At 46.6% G+C, this 18,033-nt stretch overlaps 1 protein-coding gene across 4 annotated transcripts in view; it reads left to right on the forward strand.

Moving 5' to 3' along the window:
* SRGAP2 (SLIT-ROBO Rho GTPase activating protein 2) overlaps nucleotides 1-13,251 on the forward strand; it is a 110,933-nt gene extending 97,682 nt beyond the window's left edge. For 3 of the 4 annotated variants that reach the window (XM_080367574.1, XM_080367576.1, XM_080367575.1), the window contains exons 20-23: nucleotides 3,822-4,002; nucleotides 4,423-4,569; nucleotides 6,708-7,035; nucleotides 9,592-13,251. In XM_080367574.1, coding sequence (XP_080223700.1) covers nucleotides 3,822-4,002; nucleotides 4,423-4,569; nucleotides 6,708-7,035; nucleotides 9,592-9,975 — 1,040 coding nt within the window. In that variant the 3' untranslated portion in view covers nucleotides 9,976-13,251. Of the gene's footprint in view, nucleotides 1-3,821; nucleotides 4,003-4,422; nucleotides 4,570-5,805; nucleotides 6,382-6,707; nucleotides 7,036-9,591 lie in introns of those variants that run through there. The other variant, XM_080367577.1, reaches the window with a different exon arrangement.
* The last annotated feature ends 4,782 nt before the right edge of the window (nucleotides 13,252-18,033 follow it).

Genomic DNA, 18,033 nt, shown 5'->3' on the forward strand with positions numbered 1-18,033 from the left:
TCCCCTGTTGGTAGCTTTGGCAAGGGAATTGTGAGTGGTTTAAGCCCCAGTGGTTCTGCTTTAAGCAAGCAAGGAAAATAAAATCAAAACCAATTCCTCTTCCACTGAGAGCCAGGTTTTAGGGCAGAGGGTCCTGGTGGCCTCTTAGTTACAATTTTTGGCTCTCCTTGAGGAAACTGTTACATTTCTTGTCTGATCAGTGAAAAGGGGTGCCAACGCTGAGAATTTCACAGTATTTCCTAAGCAAAAGGTGACACTGCAGTCTTTGAGTGTCTGTCGTTGATACTTCCAAAGCCTCCCCCTGTGACGGGGGGAACAGCTGCATGTGAGCCCCATCCACAGCAGAGGGAATAAGATCCCCAAATCTACTGACCAGCAGGTAAAGCAGACTGACCACAGCAGGGCACCGTATGGTTTTGTTTTTGGGTTTTGGCCCCGTGCAGTTGTCTTAAGTAGGTGCTGCAATGGTTTTATTTGTGATGGCCTCAGTTGTAAAGGTGGGAAGAAGGTAGCATTCCTTAGAATTAGGTGACATCCTTTTTTGAGCTGGTTCTTCGGGAATTTGCTCAGTAGCCCTGCCACGTGCTCCTGTGCTGCTTTTTGCTCTTGGCTCCAGCAGTTGCCTCACTAACCTTTCCCATGGCATTGCCGGCTCCTGCTGGCTTCATGGCTCAATGATCTTAAACGTCTTTTTCAGCCTAAACGGTTCCATGGTGTTCACACACCAGTAACACAGTAGACCATGTTGAGCACTGCTGGAAACACTGGAAAATCCGTTTTCCCTCACAAGGTCAAGCACTGCCACCCTGACTCCTTACCAAGGTTGTTGGGGGGAAACACAAAGCCCACAGGAATGAAACACGAGTTTGCTGTCTTGAACAGTGTGTTCTTTCTGAAAAAGTGTTAGCTTCTTAAAAATGCATGAAGACATGTCCTTTTTGAGATTGTACCTAAAGAAGGAGCGGTTTCATTTGCTGTGATGAAGGAAAGGCTAACTTCTCCTGCATCTGTAAAGCCTGGGACTAAAGCCTGCAGAGGGATACACCGTGGTGTGTACTTGCACTGGTTTCGTATGGGATTTTTAGATCCCTTGTGTGGCTGAGAGGGTACAATGGTGAGAAAATGAGCAGTTAAAAGATTAGAGAAGGACACTGTTTTGCAGCCTCTGGAACTAGATTGTGTGGGGCCCCTGAGCAAGGTAAAATTTGGAGGAGTTTTGGATGGAGTTCTGCAACCTACATGGAATATTCCGTAGGAAGCATTTGGGAGGGAGCGTTTGGCAGCAAAGCAGAGGAGGGAGCTGGGCCTCTATCTCTTTGAAGGAGCAACAAGTTCTGGTTAACTGAGTCTCGCGTCCTTCTAATTGAGCTTTGCAGTGTCACACCTCAGGCGTGCTCGTCAGAAGGGCAGCGTACATCTCTGACTCAGTGGGACGGAAGATCATAGGGTTTTCTCACTCCTTCAGTCTTTAGATGTGAGCAAGCACTTGCTCCTGTAGCTCTTGCGTGAGGCTGGCACTAGTCCTCCCAAAATAAAGCTGTCATCCCAGCCGCCTTCCCTGAAGGGAGGAATTGGTTTGGGGATGGGGGGAGAGGTCGTGTTTTGCAGAGCATCCGCGCTGTTCAGCCAGCCTCGCTGGACAAGCGAGTGGACTCTGCGGTTTGAGACAGGTGTAGGACGTCAGAAATGCTGATAGACAAGCAGGTCGTATGTTTGTTAAATTGTGTATGAGTGAAAAGATTTTAAACGGCCGCTTTCCTGCACAGGCTGTCAGACTGGCAAGGGTGATTGTTTGGCTTAGCCTTATAGCTCTTTATTCACACAGCTTTCTTCTCCGAGCAGAAGTGTAGTAGGAAAAAGCTACTGGAAATTAGAGTCTAAAATCACTTCTCTGGACGAAAGCCAGAGTCCTAAAAAGCAAATTGGAAACATAAGAAACCTGAGTGCCGCACTCATCTGGAACAATAAACACTTCTTAATGAAACAGATGGAATTTACAAAACCACACTCCCATCCCCTTCGTAAATGGAGGGGGACACCAAAAACAGCATTATCGGTTTTCTAGTGTTATGAAGAAGCTGGCTCCGGAGGCAAAACAAGCAAGGGGAAAGAAGGAGCCAAAACCAGATAACCATGTGCTTTGGGGAGTCTGGGCAAGGCAGCTATCAAGCTGCAAACATGGGCCAGGCTTTTCTCACCCTTGCAAATCACTCGCTGGTTGCTGAGGGCTGATAACGGGATTCGCGTGAGGCTGGCCACGGGCTTACCTGAAACGTGGGACCTGAAGAGTCCTGAGCTGTCCGGTTTAGTAATGGAGAAACTAATGGTTAGCAGTCAGTCTAGTAGATCCTGTTGCTGATGGCCCTCAGCACTCGGTCACTTTGTGCTTTGTAACTACCGATGCTGACGGGGCCCTTTGAGTGGTGTTTTTGCCCTGCTCCCCCGGACTGGCTGAGGAGCCGGTGGCACTGCAGCATCACCTCACTCGGAGGGATGTACGCTCTGTGTGTTCCCCAGCCCAGCTGCTACTTTGCCTGCCTGTGGGCGGCCTTGGAGACCTAATTCTTGAGGAGACCTAATGCTCTCCCAAGGAACAATGGTAAAAGCAGTGGCTCATCTTTGGCCTTCCAGTCCTTTTTGGCTGGCTCTTGTGCTGTAGAAGCTTCCTGCGATGCAGAAGAGATCTCTGTATGGAATGGCCTATCTTTCCTTGTCCAGGAAGAGGAACTACATATTTCTTTCTCCAGGAAAGAACTCGATTTTCATGGACAGCTTGGCTGTGTTAAAGCTCCTTTAAAGTAATTAGAGGCTGAAGTCCACCGGGGCTGTGTGGCTGAGCTCCTCTCCGTTCCCCTGATTCCTGCCTAGAATTGGGAGCTGGCTTAATATATATTTAGACTCAACCAATACCAGATTTTTCTAAGTCTTAAAAATAATCCACATGAATTTCATATTGATTTTTCTGAGCGTCTGAATGCCCATAATTGTCCCTCTGTATAATATCAGAGCGCTACAGGGACCCAGCTTAGCGGCTGGTTGCAGACACAGCATGGCGGTGGTTCTTCTGCGAGCTGTTCAGGTCGGAGCAGTGGGATGTGGGGCGATGTGAGCTCGGAGCGCAGTGCCGCCGTGCTCAGCATGCACGGTGCAGCCCAGGGGAGCAGCTTGCTCTCCTCATCACTGCACAAACCGCAGCGGTGGAGGCACTGAATGTTTTCGTTTGCTTCCATGACAGTTGGATGAATAGCGTGGCCTCCCGCGGTGCCAGAATCCGGTCTCCTGGGTCAGGTGAACCTCACAGGCAGCAGAAGTTTCCTTCTGAATAGGTGCTTTATTTCTGAAGCAGCTTGGACTCTGAGGATGTTTTCCTCCCTTAAATGCTAATAACAGCTCTACCTGCCCAGGAGGTTTAGTTTAGCTGCCTTTAAGAAAGCATACCGTAGGCAGATTTTTGTCTGGAACGTACCCGATTGCTACCTAGCTTTGAATTATTTTTTTTTATTATTTTAATGAGAGACTAATTTTGCCATTGCCACATCCATCTTTGTACACTCAAATTGATGTAAGTGGGTTTATTGCGTGGAAAATGTGAATGTGTCCACCGCGTAGATATTAGGTAAATGCTGAAATTGCAACGTCCTCATATTATAGGGGTTCCCCTCTGAATCTTTCTGCTTCAACCCTCTGCTGCCTTAACAAGCAACACTTTATCCTCTTCCATGCTCTTGTCATACGCTGGTTTATGTTAGGTTTAAACTGTCGAATACTTACCTGAGCCCAAGTGTTTAGTGAATTATTGTTTATTCCCTTCTATCTCCTAGAGTGTGAGCCCATAGAAGCAATAGCGAAGTTCGACTACATTGGCAGGACTGCACGAGAGCTGTCCTTTAAAAAAGGAGCTTCTCTCTTACTCTATCAGCGGGCCTCAGATGACTGGTGGGAGGGACGCCACAATGGAATTGACGGCCTTATTCCTCATCAGTATATCGTCGTTCAAGACACGTATGTTATACTTTAAGCCCATCTGCAAGATAGGCTTGCTTAAAACTCAGGTGTGGAATGGAGTGTTTGTGTCAAGATGTTGACACCAGGTGGGGAGAGTTTGTCCTCCCACCTTCCCTGCAAAAAGGGAGTCCTCTTGAAATAAGCAGAGCGCAGAGGTGTAGGTGTCCACGTATGTGGAGACGTGACACAAAAATTGTTCTGGTGCTGCCAGCCTGTTAAAAGATGCAGAGCTGGGATCTCCATGTCGCTCACAGAAATCAGGCTCTCTCCTTTGAAAGATACGTAAAGATTCCGAAGAGAAAGGTGCTAGCACAGTGCTGTTGTCCTGTGTGTATATTTACATACGCAGCGCTGTATTTGAAATTCAGTGCTGCTGGTCCTGTTTTGGTTGTGATTTCCTTCCCTCCTCCTTCCTAGTGAGGATGGTATCTCTGAAAGATCCAGTCCGAAGTCTGAAATAGAAATAAATTCTGAGCCACCGGAAGAAAAAGTGACTGCTAGAGCTGGTGCCAGTTGCCCAAGTGGGGGTCACGTCGCAGATATTTACCTTGCAAACATCAACAAGTAAGAACAGCCTTGCGTTATTTTACTTAACTGTAAAGATCTTGGTGATGAGTCCAGTAAAACACTTCTTTTCCTGAAAAAGATGAACTAATGAGCACTGCCACCATTTTTTCTCTGCTTCCCCCTCTTACAACTTGCTCGTATTTGGCTGTTTCTCTCTCTCTCTCTCTCTTTCTCTATCTCTCTGCCACCAGTGTGGCCAATGCTCATTTAAAACCCCACTGGCTTCTTTTCCCTATCCCCAAGGTGCCATCTGTTCCCATTTTCCCAAATATGTCCTATTTTATAAGCTAAGCACACAGAGAAAGGGAGGGGAATAGCAGAATGAGTTCTTGTAATCGTGTGTTCATATTCGTTGTTATGTTCTGTGATTTGTTATGTCTCGTTAAATTTAACATGTTTTGTTTTATGGGGTAGGGGACAATTCCTTCAGAAACTAGTGTCACGTTTTGTGCTAAATGACATACCTTGAGTCCCACCATCTGGCACTGCCTGTAACATTCTTCCGTTTCTCCAGCACTTCTCACCTTAGGTTACTAACCATATGTTTGCAAGTGAAACAACACACCTCCCTGTTGCTCTAACTTTACCTCCTCAATAAGAAACTGTTACTTTAGCCAATGCTCAACATAGTAAAAAACCTGCAAAATTAAGCTAGTAATAGACTAAATTTCTTGATCTGTTATTAATGATTTTAGAGCAGGCTTATCCCCCGTATCTTTCTCATTATTTCCTTAGTATTAAAAACCCCCACCTCTCCCTATTGTGCAGTGAAGGTGTTAATAATAAGTACAGTTTTGTGGGGGTGGATATTTTTAACCTTCAGTTAATTTAACAGCATGTAGCCTGTAAAGGCATTAACAGAAATGCATCCTTTTTAAAGGTTTGGACCTGCTAATGTCCTACACAGAGCCTGGCCCTTAGTTTAGGGGAGTTGGCAGAGCTCCATTGATAACATAGCTTCATTAGATAATCTGCATCAGCTTGGGATCTGGGCTTTCTTTTATGATATTTATTGTCTGAGCCATTGAAGTATGCCATTCTGTCAGTTACGGAAAGATTTGTATAATGAACAGACCTGTGTTGGAGCTGCACCATCTGCTGGTTTTGGTAGCGTTGTATGTAGTGTTTTTAAGAAGCCTGGGTAATGTCCCCTCCAGGTTTTTTCTCCCTTTACTAGGGAAACTGATATTTAGCAATAGTAGCATAAGACTCATTTTGTTGTTTTTTCTTTAGGAATGAATCTTCTGACCTATGTGTGAACAGACTTGGGCAAAATTAAATCAGATGGTTTCGCAATGACAGTTGTGCCACCCACTGAATTATTATTTGGATGCCAAAATCCTACTGGAGTTAACACTTTCTTGCAGTTATTCATGGGGCTGGTGCTATATATAAATGGATCCTTCCCTGTATAATGGATGCCAAGCTTCAGACCTATGGCATAAAGTATTCTGCTGCATTGGCCTTCATATGATTTGAGTGGAATCGTGCTGTCAGTCTGCATGGTGCTGGGGTGGAAACTAAATTGTTTGGACCAGCTTATCCATTTGACATCATCTTTTGGTATATCTGTAGCCCTACGTAGATAATGCCATGTGGTCCTGCTAAGGCAATGAAAAAGAAACATCTATTACCACCAGCAAATATTGGAAATGATCACTAACCCCAAACTATGGGGCTCTTTGCTTGCCAATCTCTGAAAATAATAACTTGATGCCTTGGGCCAGGAGCTTAGTAGACTTATACTGTGTCCTCCAGTCAAAAATTGTAGCTCTGCTCTTCTAATATAATAAAAACACATCATCAAAACCTGTTGATGGCACAGAGGGTTTTTTTTGTTCAAGTATAAATTCTTTTCCTCTTGACCAAGTTAATTACATTCCATCCAAGTTTTCTGTTTTTGCTATGAATGTGCGCAGCTGCCAGGAACTCAGTCTTCTTGTTAGAAGTGTTAATCTGGAACGATTTATAATTCTACTGTTTCACCACGACTCCTAAAATCCTGGGTGTTTTTGTAATCCGGGTATCTTTGTCTCTTCCCATTGTCCTCTGTGTTGTTTTGGGGGGATGTCTTCAAATTACAGCTCGTTATGTGTACCTGCTTGTATTGACTTGTTTTGCTTTTGTGACTGAAGGCAAAGAAAGAAACCAGAGTCAGGCAGCATCAGAAGAGCCTTCCGTCAAAGTGACAGCCATGGACTAGGTAGTTCAATGGCAGAACCAGCCTCCCCAGGAGCCATAGCCGGTTCCAGACCCTCATCTCAGCCCATTATGAGCCAAAGTCTTCCCAAGGAGGTTCCAGATAAATGCTCCATCAGTGGCCACGGCAGCCTCAATTCTATCAGCCGACACTCGTCTCTGAAGAACAGGATAGACAGCCCGCAGATCCGGAAAACTGTGACAGCAGGGAGGTCCAAGAGCTTCAACAACCATCGGCCCATGGACCCTGAAGTTATTGCACAGGTAAGTTGGAGTGGTCTGCTTTGGAAACTCTAGCGGATGCCAGATACAATGAGGTGTTTTAATGCAAAGTCTGATTTAATCTCGTACCCCTTCCCTTCTCTCGATGCAGTATTAACTTACCGCACAGCTTGAGTTTCGTCTTCCAGCCTCGCTGCGTGTAAGTCACTGAGACGGCTTTCATGAGCGAAGATAAACAGTCAGGTCCTTCCTCCATAAAAACTTGACCCAGTTCGTTATTCAGAACTTAGTTTCAACAATAAAAACGTCCATTTCAAAAGGTTACACAGATTCCAAAGCTGTCAGCAAAAAAATTAAACAATAATAACTTCAAGACATGAGCAAAGTCAAGTATTCAGTGTCAATTTAACATTCTCCTGTCAGTTGTGCAGGCTTGCCTGTGGTTAGACATTGGAAGCATATGGAGTAGTACAGTCAAAAGAAAAGCAGGCTGCTGAGTTGTACTCACAGCGGTATCTTCGTGTGCTCTCAGGGTCCGGGATGTGACGAGAAACCAACTTTGATCACGATACTGCTCGTTTTCATTACTTACTTAGACAAGTGCCTTGAAATGAGGGCAGGCTCCGATGTGGATGTTAAAGCTGTGCTTGAACTTTGCAAAGAGCTCTGCTTTGGGGACTGGCTCTGCACGCTGACCAGGCAACAAGGAAAGAGTCTTTGTGGATTCCTGCTGTGCAGCTCCAAGGCCAAGGTGGTTCTTGGTATTTTTCTTAGTCTTTGCTAGTTTTGAGGCAGGCAAGTTGAACAGAGATTGTTTGTGCCTGTTCTCTGCATCTCCATTCCCAGGGATCTGTCCCGTCCTGGATCTGTCCCATCCCCGTGTCCGGGACTACACGCTGCCAGAGCAGTGACTGCTGTTAACACAAAACGCACGTGGTGCCTCCGCATCCCTGCATCTGTGGTTTCACCCGTAGGACAGAAAACAGTTGGAAGTCGGGCTTCGACTCAGACAAGTGACAGCTACTAACGGGGTGAACGATGTGAATGTTACCCATTTCCCTCTCCTATGAAGGATCTTTTATCCCTTTCTCCCCCTCCAAGCGGTTCGTGCCTGCACATGTATGTTGCCTATACCAGCTGTTTGCAGGACGCATGGCAAGGAATGCTTGGGGCTCCGATTACAAAGCCAGCCCTGGGAGACCTGACTTCTGTGCCTGCTGCAGGAGTCTGTAGGTTTCTAAGAAGCTAGGGGAAGAAATGTGAAAATTAAACATAATTTTTATTGACAAAACAGAAATGCCAAGTAATAAATAGGCCTAAATAAAAATCTGATAAGTTTTCTGGTGGAAAGCTGTATTTTGCCATTACAAATATCTTTAGCCCATTTGTTACAGTGGAATTGTAATATGTGGTTCTTGTTGTCTCTATGTTTTATTGTCCTTCCAAAGCTTCGGTTGACATAAATCAGTTTCTTTCTTTTTTCAATTAAGCTCCAACTAAAGTTGTTCTGTCTCCTCTTCCTGCCAGAATGTTAACTCCGTTGTTTTCACTGGAGAAGAGTCTGGGGAGAAAAAGAAAAAGGGGAGGGAGGTGTGGAAAAAAGTGTTAAATCAGGGTTTCTCTTTGCCCTGTCAAATCTGTTCAAACACCATCTAATAACCACGGTGCATTTTACGTCTTTTCCGAACTTCCTAAGTAAATCTGCCCGGCCTCCAGATAGACGGGGGGTGTCAGATTACTGTCTCTGGTTCCTTCCACCATCCCTTCACTGATTTACCTTCCCCACCCCTGCAAAACCTCTAAGGAAGCTGAAAAGCTGCAGCCAAAGCATGAGTCACCGAACGGCTGAGCTCCTCTGCTCTCTGGTGAACGGGGCGCACCAGTGGGCTCCGCGGTGCGGGCTGCGGCCGAGAACAGAAAAAGCCACGTTGGTATCTCGAAAGTTCTTTGTTAACAACTGTAATATTTTAGAAGAGGAAGGAGAAGTGCCACCTTGAATTTCTATCCCCGTTTCTGGTATCCTCCGTGTTTTCTGAAATGTTAAAATTTTGCGTCCTGTGTAATACCTTTCTGGGAAGGGAAGACAGCTGGGCCAGCAGGAAAACCCGTGAGGCAGCAAGAACACGCAAGGATTTCACCATTGGTGTGTGGCCCATCAGCCACTGTCAAAATCATCAGTTCTTTCTTCGAGAATTTACTCTCCTGAATCTCATGTGCGAAATGAAGCACAAGAAGGGATGCTAATGCTTTGAATCGTGTGCTGTTCTGTTTGTTGCTGCACTTTGGGATTGTACTCGTCTTTGAAGTCCAAGCAGCTTCAGGACCAATAAAGGACCGGATTAGCATCGAGAAAGTGCTAGTAATGATTCTGATCCCTGTCGATGGAAAATCTTACTGCGTGTTGGCTTTAGCGTGTAATGCTGTGGAGTTTGGCGTGGGTTTCGCTTTGACGCCTAAAGGTCCTTGACCTGCCGGTGGGTTTGAGCGTTGGTGTTTACAGGCTGAAAACAAAGACGTCGTTCTCAAAGGCTGGCTTTTATCTCTGTGTTTTTGTGTCGGGGTTCTGTTATTCACTCAGTTTCTCTTTTGTGTTTGCAGGATATTGAAGCTACTATGAACTCTGCCCTGAACGAGCTGCGGGAGCTGGAAAGGCAAAGCAGCGTAAAGCACACGCCAGATGTTGTCCTCGACACCCTGGAGCCTTTGAAAACGTCTCCAGTGGTGGCCCCCACCTCAGAACCTTCCAGCCCTCTGCACACTCAGATCCTCAAGGACACTGAACCAGCTTTCCAGCGCAGCGCTAGCACAGCCGGCGACATACCGTGCACCTTCAGGCCGGTGAAGTCGGTCAAAATGGCCACCCAGGTGAAACCTCCAGCGACGCGGCCGAAGCCGACAGTTTTCCCCAAAACAACCACCACGAGCCCTGGCGTTGCCTCCTCTGCATCTCAGCAGCCCACTGACAAGTCCTGTACTGTCTGATAAACTTGGTGCTGCTCTGTGGATACAGCTGTATTGTTTCAGATGAAGAGAACTCTGCTAAAGACATGAAAATTCCTATTTAACTAATTTTTGGACTTCTGCTGAAGGTTAGTTGTGAACTGCTACTTACTGCTGGGAGCGCTTCCTGGGAGTGAACTTGAGTGGTAACAACCTCGTCCCATGTCCCCGCGTCAGTGATGTTCGTAAGGCAAAACAGTTCATGCCACGCTTAGGAAATCCAGTATTGGGTCACTGTGAAGCTGAGGAGGAAAACACACAAAAAGCGATGAATTGGATCTTGGTTTCTAGCTGATGCCTTGTTCAAGTGTTCAGCCGCTGAAAGAAATACTCAGCGGCATCATGTTTTTGAATACTGGTGTAGTGACTTATATATTCTGTGTTTCATTTATCACAGGGAAACAATAGGATAGATTTTAGTCTATTGCATGTTTTGGTGCCACTGGTTACGTGGAGCTTGGACATGCCTGTTTCTTGTGCATTATTATTATTATTATTATTATTATTACGTCGCCCGCTGGTGCCACGGTGGTTAAGGGTCTGTCTCAACTTCCATCACATCCTCTGGTTTTGTTTGCTCCCCCATTCCTCCCCCCCAGGGCCAAAGCTGTTGGCCATCCAACCTCATGCTTTAGTCGACACTTGTCATGGAAAATAGTTTACTCTGGAACACTCTTAGATTTTGTGGAGTTATACGTAATATGTGTCTGTGCAAATATAAACAAACATGTTCCTAAGGTTTAGGAGCATAAGAAAGAGCCCAGTTGTTGCTTATGGACAATCTAGCTGTTTTTCCCCTTTGCTCTCCCATATTTAAAAACAGCTTTATTGTTTTTCAGTGTAATTTTCAGCCCCATAGGCTGTGATGTGGTGTGTGGTCTCGGGAGACTGAATGTAAAAAAAGCAAGTTAACTTTTGAAAACTAAGTGTACTCTGACGGGAGTTCATTTACTAACGCACACATTCTTGTTTTGGTCACATATCAAGATGGATCCTTACCAAAATCCCAGTTACAAGCACTGTAAAAACTTCGGTCGGAAGTTCTCAAGCTTTGTATCTGCTCCCTTTTTCTGGTTGCAAATGCTTCGGGCAGTGGCTGTGACCGCTGTGACCTGCTTTAGGGATCTCCGCTCTTATAGAGCGGTGTAGGAGCCGCTGCTGGGGACGGTGATGCGGCAGCATGCAGCTTCTGGAGTGGCTTCCCGACGTGTTCCTTGGTAGACTGGCATGCCTCCGTAGGACTCCGCAGCCATGTGAATGAATTCTAAGTATTTGTATTTATATGGTAGGCAGCAAATGCTTCAGCCGCTAGCAGGCTGCATGAACTCTTTTGTACTCTACTCGGAATTTTCCACAATGCTAACATTTATTTAATTTAAAAAAAAAAAAAATTAGGGGGGAAAAAAAAAAAACCCAACAAAACAAAAAAAGGCGTGTGCCACTTTACAACGGTAAAGAAGATCTCGCAGTCCTGCAAGAGAGGAGACTCTGGCTGACCTTCAGTTCACCTGGTTCCCCAACTTTTCTGGGATTTAAAAAAAGCTGCACATCTTAAGTTTTCATCAAATTCAGGCAAGGACAAGAAAAGAAAAGTCATTTTTCTCTCCCATTTAGCTGAGTTTGTTTTAAATTTGTGGGTTTCTCACACTTAGCTTCCTTGTGACTGCCATGTTGTTTTAATTGGCGCTTAGTAATTAAAAAAGAAGAAAGAAAACTTACGTTTCTAAGAACAGTTTGAGATGTACTTTTCTGATTCATTTAGGATGTTACTCGAAGAAAGGAACAGGGCTTTATGGTGTCCCTGTCCATCCCCACACCCCCCCTGTCTCTACAGAAGTAATATATCCATATTGATGATGGTTTTTAGAAACGCCAACTTTCTCTGTGTCCTAAATTGAGAACATATGAAAACTGGGGAACATGGGAAAGCTTTTGGTGAGAACGCTCTTTATTATTCACTTCTCCTTAGCTGATCTGTAGCAGCAGTTCCCCTTGGGAAGCGCCGCGGTACGTGTGTGACTGTCACTGGACCTGACCCTGTTCCTCACGCAGGGGAAGATCCCCAACAGTGCGACCAGCGACCTTCGTTCTCAGGTTCTGATGGACTTCTACCACCAAGGAATCACTTGTTCTTTTGGGGAAAAACAGAATTAAACTTGTAATTTTTTGCTCAGGCAGAACTTTCTGGCATTTACTTTTAAGTAGGGAGTTTTTTGGTTTTATTTTCTTTTTTGGTCGTGAACGACCAAAGCTAATCTGTGTCAGGAGCAGGATCTCTGTAAATTTACTTCCGACTCATTTGTAATGCCTTATTTTCTTTATATTTTTATGCCTAGCATTCATGTTTCTAAGAATAAGTGTCCAGCCACGCACAGCACATTTGGAAGAGATGCTCTTTTCTATCTTCGAGGTCTGAAGTATGAATGGAAATTAAGAGATTTAAAAAAAAAAAAAAAGACAAAAAAAAAAAAGACTTCAGGTTACTGTAACAGCAACTGTCTGTATATGAATTACTGTGCTTATCTCTAGCATCCACAGCTCTGGGACAATCCTACTGTCAAGGGGAATATGCTTAGCAGGATAACCTGTATATCGAGCAACTCAACTGGAATTTTGGTGTGCACTGTGATTGACACTTACACTTACAGCAAGCAATATGACAGGCTGAAGATCGTCCTTCCTCTTCCACGTGCTCTGGGTCTGGCCAGCCAGCAGAAAATTCACGCACACGCACGCGCGCACACACAAACACACACGTGGGAGAGCAGAAAAAGCGGGGGAGGGAAAAAAAACCCCACAAAGGAAACTTTTAGCTTCTGTGCTTCACTCTGTGAACACACAAGGCTGAGAGAACATTTGCCACAAGTGTTTTATGACCAGTCGCTGCAGGAGAGGTGGGAAAGAGTAACTGGAAATGCTGGCACTGCTCCCTGCAAAACCAGCGGGCAGCTTGTAGGAGAGGGCGACGCAGGGTGGACAAGGACGACACGGTGGTTTGCTTGGGGAGGTATCAATGTTACTTCATATCTTCATATTCCGAAGAAATATTAGCTCTTCCATGGAAATTCTCTTTCATGACTTTTATGTAATGTTTGTGTCAAATATAAAGACAAGAAGTGTTTGATAACTGGAATAACGTTATGTCTGTTTGATAGTGCTTTGTATGAACAAAGAGTTCTTGTTCATCGGATGTTGGATTGAAATAATCCAAACCAAAACTTTTAAAATAAAATTACGATTTTAGGTGATCAATCTTAATAGTTTTTGAAGCTCTAACCTTTTATGTTTTATTTCCCTAGTTGGGAATTGAGCAGTGTGCTTTAACGATCGCGAAATTTCTGCCTCTCCGAGGTAATCCAAAGGCTCGCAGTTTATAAATTGTAAATTTGTTCTTCATGTCAAAGCAGTGGAACATGAGCAAACTCTCTCTATCTGTACTGGATATTTTGTTTCAATGAAAATGATTAATTAGAGTACACTGTGACAGCAGGAAAAAAAAATAATTGTTGTATATGTATGTATTTTGATACCTGTTCGAAAAGAGTCTTTGGGTTTCCTGTGATGAATACCTCATATGTTGGGTTTGGGGAGTTTTTGTTGATTTTTTTTTTTTTTTCTTTCTTTCTTTCTTTCTTTTAAGGCAAGATTGTTCTTGCATAAAAGTAGGTTAAGATAACCAACTTCTCATAAATTTATTTACCGAATCAAAACACTTCAGAGTTTGGCAAGAAATTCTATCTGTTCCAGCCCCCCACCTTGCCCTTGGTGCAGAGCAAGCGGTCGCCTGGCTGCTCGCCTGCGCGCGTGGAAGAGCTCTAGCAATATTAAGACAAAAGAGGTGGTCATTGCAGATGGAGTTTGCTGCCTTATTTGTGTGTCAAAACCTCAAATTCAGTTGAACCCAGTTGAACGTTGTATAGGTTTTGTTAAGCATTTGAGAGATGTTCTTCGATAGAAATAGATGTCTCTAGTTAGCACTTCAGATCCTTTGCAGACTGTACTGGATGGACTGGAATGCTCTGTCGCCTGATGAAATACATATTGTAGGAACACGTAAAGGAGACTGTGCTCTCAGCAGGGCATAGTTGCTAGTAAGGCAATAGTAATGATGGAAAAATACCCATTGAGGCGATTTGTCTGCTCAGCTCGGTAAGACGCGGAGCTGCCTGGTCCCTATCCAGCGCATCAGGCTTCGGCGCTTTACCCCTCTTGAGTTTGGGTGCGTGGTGCTGGTCAGTGGGCCAGGCTGGGGGTGCCTGTGCCGGGCAGGATGGAGCCCTGACTGTCTAGGGGTGTGCTGTGAAGTATAAGTACGCTTACTCACTGGTCTGTGAACTGCACGCTAGGAAAACTGCTTTAAAATTAAACAAAACAAAAAAAACCTAGAAGGAAAACAGAAGCATTTGGGCACTCCCATCACTAATGAGCCTGTCCAGAACAGAAATTGAGTTTTAACAAGCTGGGGATTATTTATTTTGAGAGATTTTTTAATTTTTTTTTTAGTTTTCACACCAATAATTAGCCTTTTTGTGGGCTAATCTGGCCTTGGCTACCATCCCACAAATGCAGTTGTAGAGATAAAGCTGTTTCTTTAGCGGGCCGGTAGCGCTGGAGGCGGTGTGGAGGGCAGCGATGCTCGCTCTCCTGGCTGGATCTCTGCGGGATGCTTCCAGCCTCAGGGTCTGGGCAAACGCCGAGCTCTGGGCTGAACCTTGGGGTCTGAGCTTTACATATCCCTTTCAAAGATTATTCTCTCTCCAGATCAGCTTTCTGCTTGTCTCTGCGTGTGTGTGTGTGACAACCTGATACTTGGGAAAAAAAAAAAAAGAAAAAAAAAAAAACAACAAAAAAAAACCCTTGACCCGCTGCCTTGTGCCCACCAAGGCTCGAGGGGGTGCGATGGTCTGGGGGTGGTTGTAATCGCTCTGCCTCCACCGCCCGCCCTGCCAGAGGGCAGATGAATTATTTTCCGGGCTTGGTCCTAGGAGGCTATTTCGGTGCATCTAGAGATGCCGAGACAGCGATGCAAGCCCTGGAAAATGTAAGGTGGTGGTTCAGAGTTTGGTTGTGTGGTTTTTTGGTGGTTTTTTCCTGTTACATTTTGTGCTTCCTATAACGTAGTTTGAGACAAGAGAGTGTTGTTTTTTTCAACGATGGGCCAAAAAGAGGTGAAGGTGGAGAAGGGAGGGCAGCTCCCTCCTGTACTAATACTTGATCTACCAAGCTTCATACAGGGTAAATATTTAGCAGTTTGCAATGGAAATAATAGATAGACCCTTTCTTTTAAAGGCACTTAGTAACCTTACTTCTGAAGCGGACTTCACCAGCCTTTCTCTCCAGGCAGAGTCCTGTCGTTCGAGTAAGCCAAGTCCAAAGGGATTGGACTCGTGAGCGTGCCAAACTGCTGGAGCAATACTTGTGAGCAGCAGGTTCTTCAAAAGACCAGCTCGATGTAGCCAAATATAGGGCAATTACCGACAACCATCTCTGACGCGTTTTGAAGGATCGCAGTGATGTCGTGGTTCTGCTGTAACGTAGGGAAGTTCGGTCGCAAAGTCTGGAAATCTTTTGTTTTCTGTGTCGGGCTGAAGCCTCGGTCCTGCAGTCATGGGCTCGGGCTCGATGGTGCGTTGGGGTTCGGGGGTTTATTGACGGCAGTTGTTTAGTGGTGGGATGGAATGTTCTTGCTAAAACGGTTTCCATTGTTCCATGTCTTCTACACCAATATATATATGGTGTATATATTAAACTGTGTAAAATTGTACTTTGTATATATAACTCTGTACAATATGGAGGTACATCCTTTTTTTCCCTTTTGGTACAGTATTGTACAGTATTAGGCGTATATGTGTTGGAAATGTTAAATCCATACTGGGGCAACAAAATGTATCCATTGTCATTAGCAATAGTTTTGGAGAAATAAATGTTTTGGGTATGGTGGAAAGACTGACCTATGGACACCGGTACGTGATGCACAGAGCGAGCGTGTGCCTGGGTTTGACCGAGGGATGGGCATCGCCGGCGGGGGCTGTCCTGGGCAGCAGCTCTGGCTGCTGGGGATTCGGGGGGATTTTCTTTCAATGGCAGCCGGCACCGGTAAGTGGGTGAAGAAGAACCTGCAGGATGCGGAACTACACCGTGTCAGTGGGCACGGGGGTGCTCGGTGGTGGGGAAGGAGCCTGGCCCGTGGCATGGCGGTAGCGGGGTCGGAGGAGCGGGTGATGGGGCTGCGGTGCTTCCAACACCGGCCACGAGCAGAGCCCCCACCCTGGGCTTGCACACACCTACCCGCGATAACAAGATTCAGTAGAGCACACACTTCCCTTGCAATGACCTGATTTTAAAATGCTTAATCTTCATCATTTTTCTGGAGAGGATGGGCCTCCGGCAGCCCCTGGGAAAGAGGATTTAAGGTTGAGATTATGGATGGGATGGTTATTGTTACTGGCCTTCCCCAGTCTCAGTTTGCAGCGTGCCTTTTCCAGAGCGCAGTGGGGAAGCGGCATCAGGGTTTTGTAATTTTGGATTCTCTTTGTTTAGGTTGCAAGGAATTAATTATTTACAGTGAGGTTTGATGTTTAACCGAGCAGTTTTGTGCTATGCTGGGAGTCAGCTGGGGACAAGGGACCCCTCTGTCCCCGGGGTGGGCTTCTGTGGTGATGGAGCATCCTGCAGGGACGGAGCATCCCATGCTCCCTGGGGACCAGGCCAAGGAAGGGGGCTCAGGCAGCTGCTCCCCCTGCGTGGGTTACATCCCACGTTCTCCTCTAAATGCAGCTGCTGTAGGGGTGCAAGGGCTGGAAACCCAGGGTGCTTCTCCTCCATAATTCAGTAGGTGAAATCACAGTAGCTGCCTGGCGTGTCTCGAGTCGCTGCTGCAGAACCTTGTTTTGATGGGAAAACATCCATTTTCTGCAGAGTCCAGGTCTACCTTGCAGCTAACGTGCCTCTAACGCACAATTTGGTTTTTTTTTAATCCAGGGGCAGCAGTTTGGGGCTGTCACGGTGCCTTTGCCACCTGCCTGTGCCACCTCCAGTCCAGCTGCGGGGCAGCTCGGGGGAAGTTTTGTTTTGTTTACAAACCTCGTCTGCGTGGGTTGGGGGGCTCCTGCCCCACATCCACATTCAACTGAAGCTGCAGTGCAGACCCCGGCCCAGGGCTGGCACAGCCAAGTGCCCACCTTGGGTAGGTGGCCCAAGTGCTGCCCATGGGGGCTCTGCCTGCACCAGGATGGCCCCAAGGGGCCTGGTGAGCCAGTGGCCACCTTGGCAAGTGGCAGCCGGGGGGGATCCTGCCTGAGTGGCCCTTCTGCTAGCCTCCGTTGGTTTCTGGGGGACACAGGTCCCCCCGGCTGGGTGGTGGGGGCATTGGCTGGGGAATGGATGACACCAATGGGTCCTGATTTGCCATCAGCGGGGGCCGCTGTAATGAATCCATTAAACCCTTCTGATCGCATCGGTTCCCCCAACCTGCAGCTCGAGACCCGCCCCCCCCCCCCCCCCCCCCCGCAGCTGTAGGTTTGGGTTCAACAACCAAACAGGGTGGGGGTGGGGGTAATTGTAGGATGGGGCTGTGCTGAGCTGGGACCCGCGGCCGGGCACTGCCTGGGCACGGCTTTGCTCTGCTGGGATGGCTGGGCTGCAGGCCAGGGCAAAGCCAGGTGTGCAGCCATGCATGCAGCTGGGTGTGCAGCCTTGCACAGAACTGGGTCCACAGCTTTGCATGCAGCCAGATGTGCAGTCTTGCATGCAGCTGGCTGGGTGTGCAGCCTTGCACGCAGCTTTGCATGCAGCCGGGTGTGCAGCCTTGCACACAACTGGGTCCGCAGCTTTGCATGCAGCCGGGTGTGCAGTCTCGCATGCAGCTGGCTGGGTGTGCAGCCTTGCATGCAGCTGGCTGGGTGTGCAGCCTTGCATGCAGCTGGCTGGGTGTGCAGCCTCGCATGCAGCTGGCTGGGTGTGCAGTCTCGCATGCAGCTGGCTGGGTGTGCAGCCTTGCATGCAGCCGGGTGTGCAGTCTCACATGCAGCTGGCTGGGTG

This window comes from Falco punctatus (assembly GCF_963210335.1).
Source record: "Falco punctatus genome assembly, chromosome: 17".
Taxonomy (NCBI): Eukaryota; Metazoa; Chordata; class Aves; order Falconiformes; family Falconidae; genus Falco; species Falco punctatus.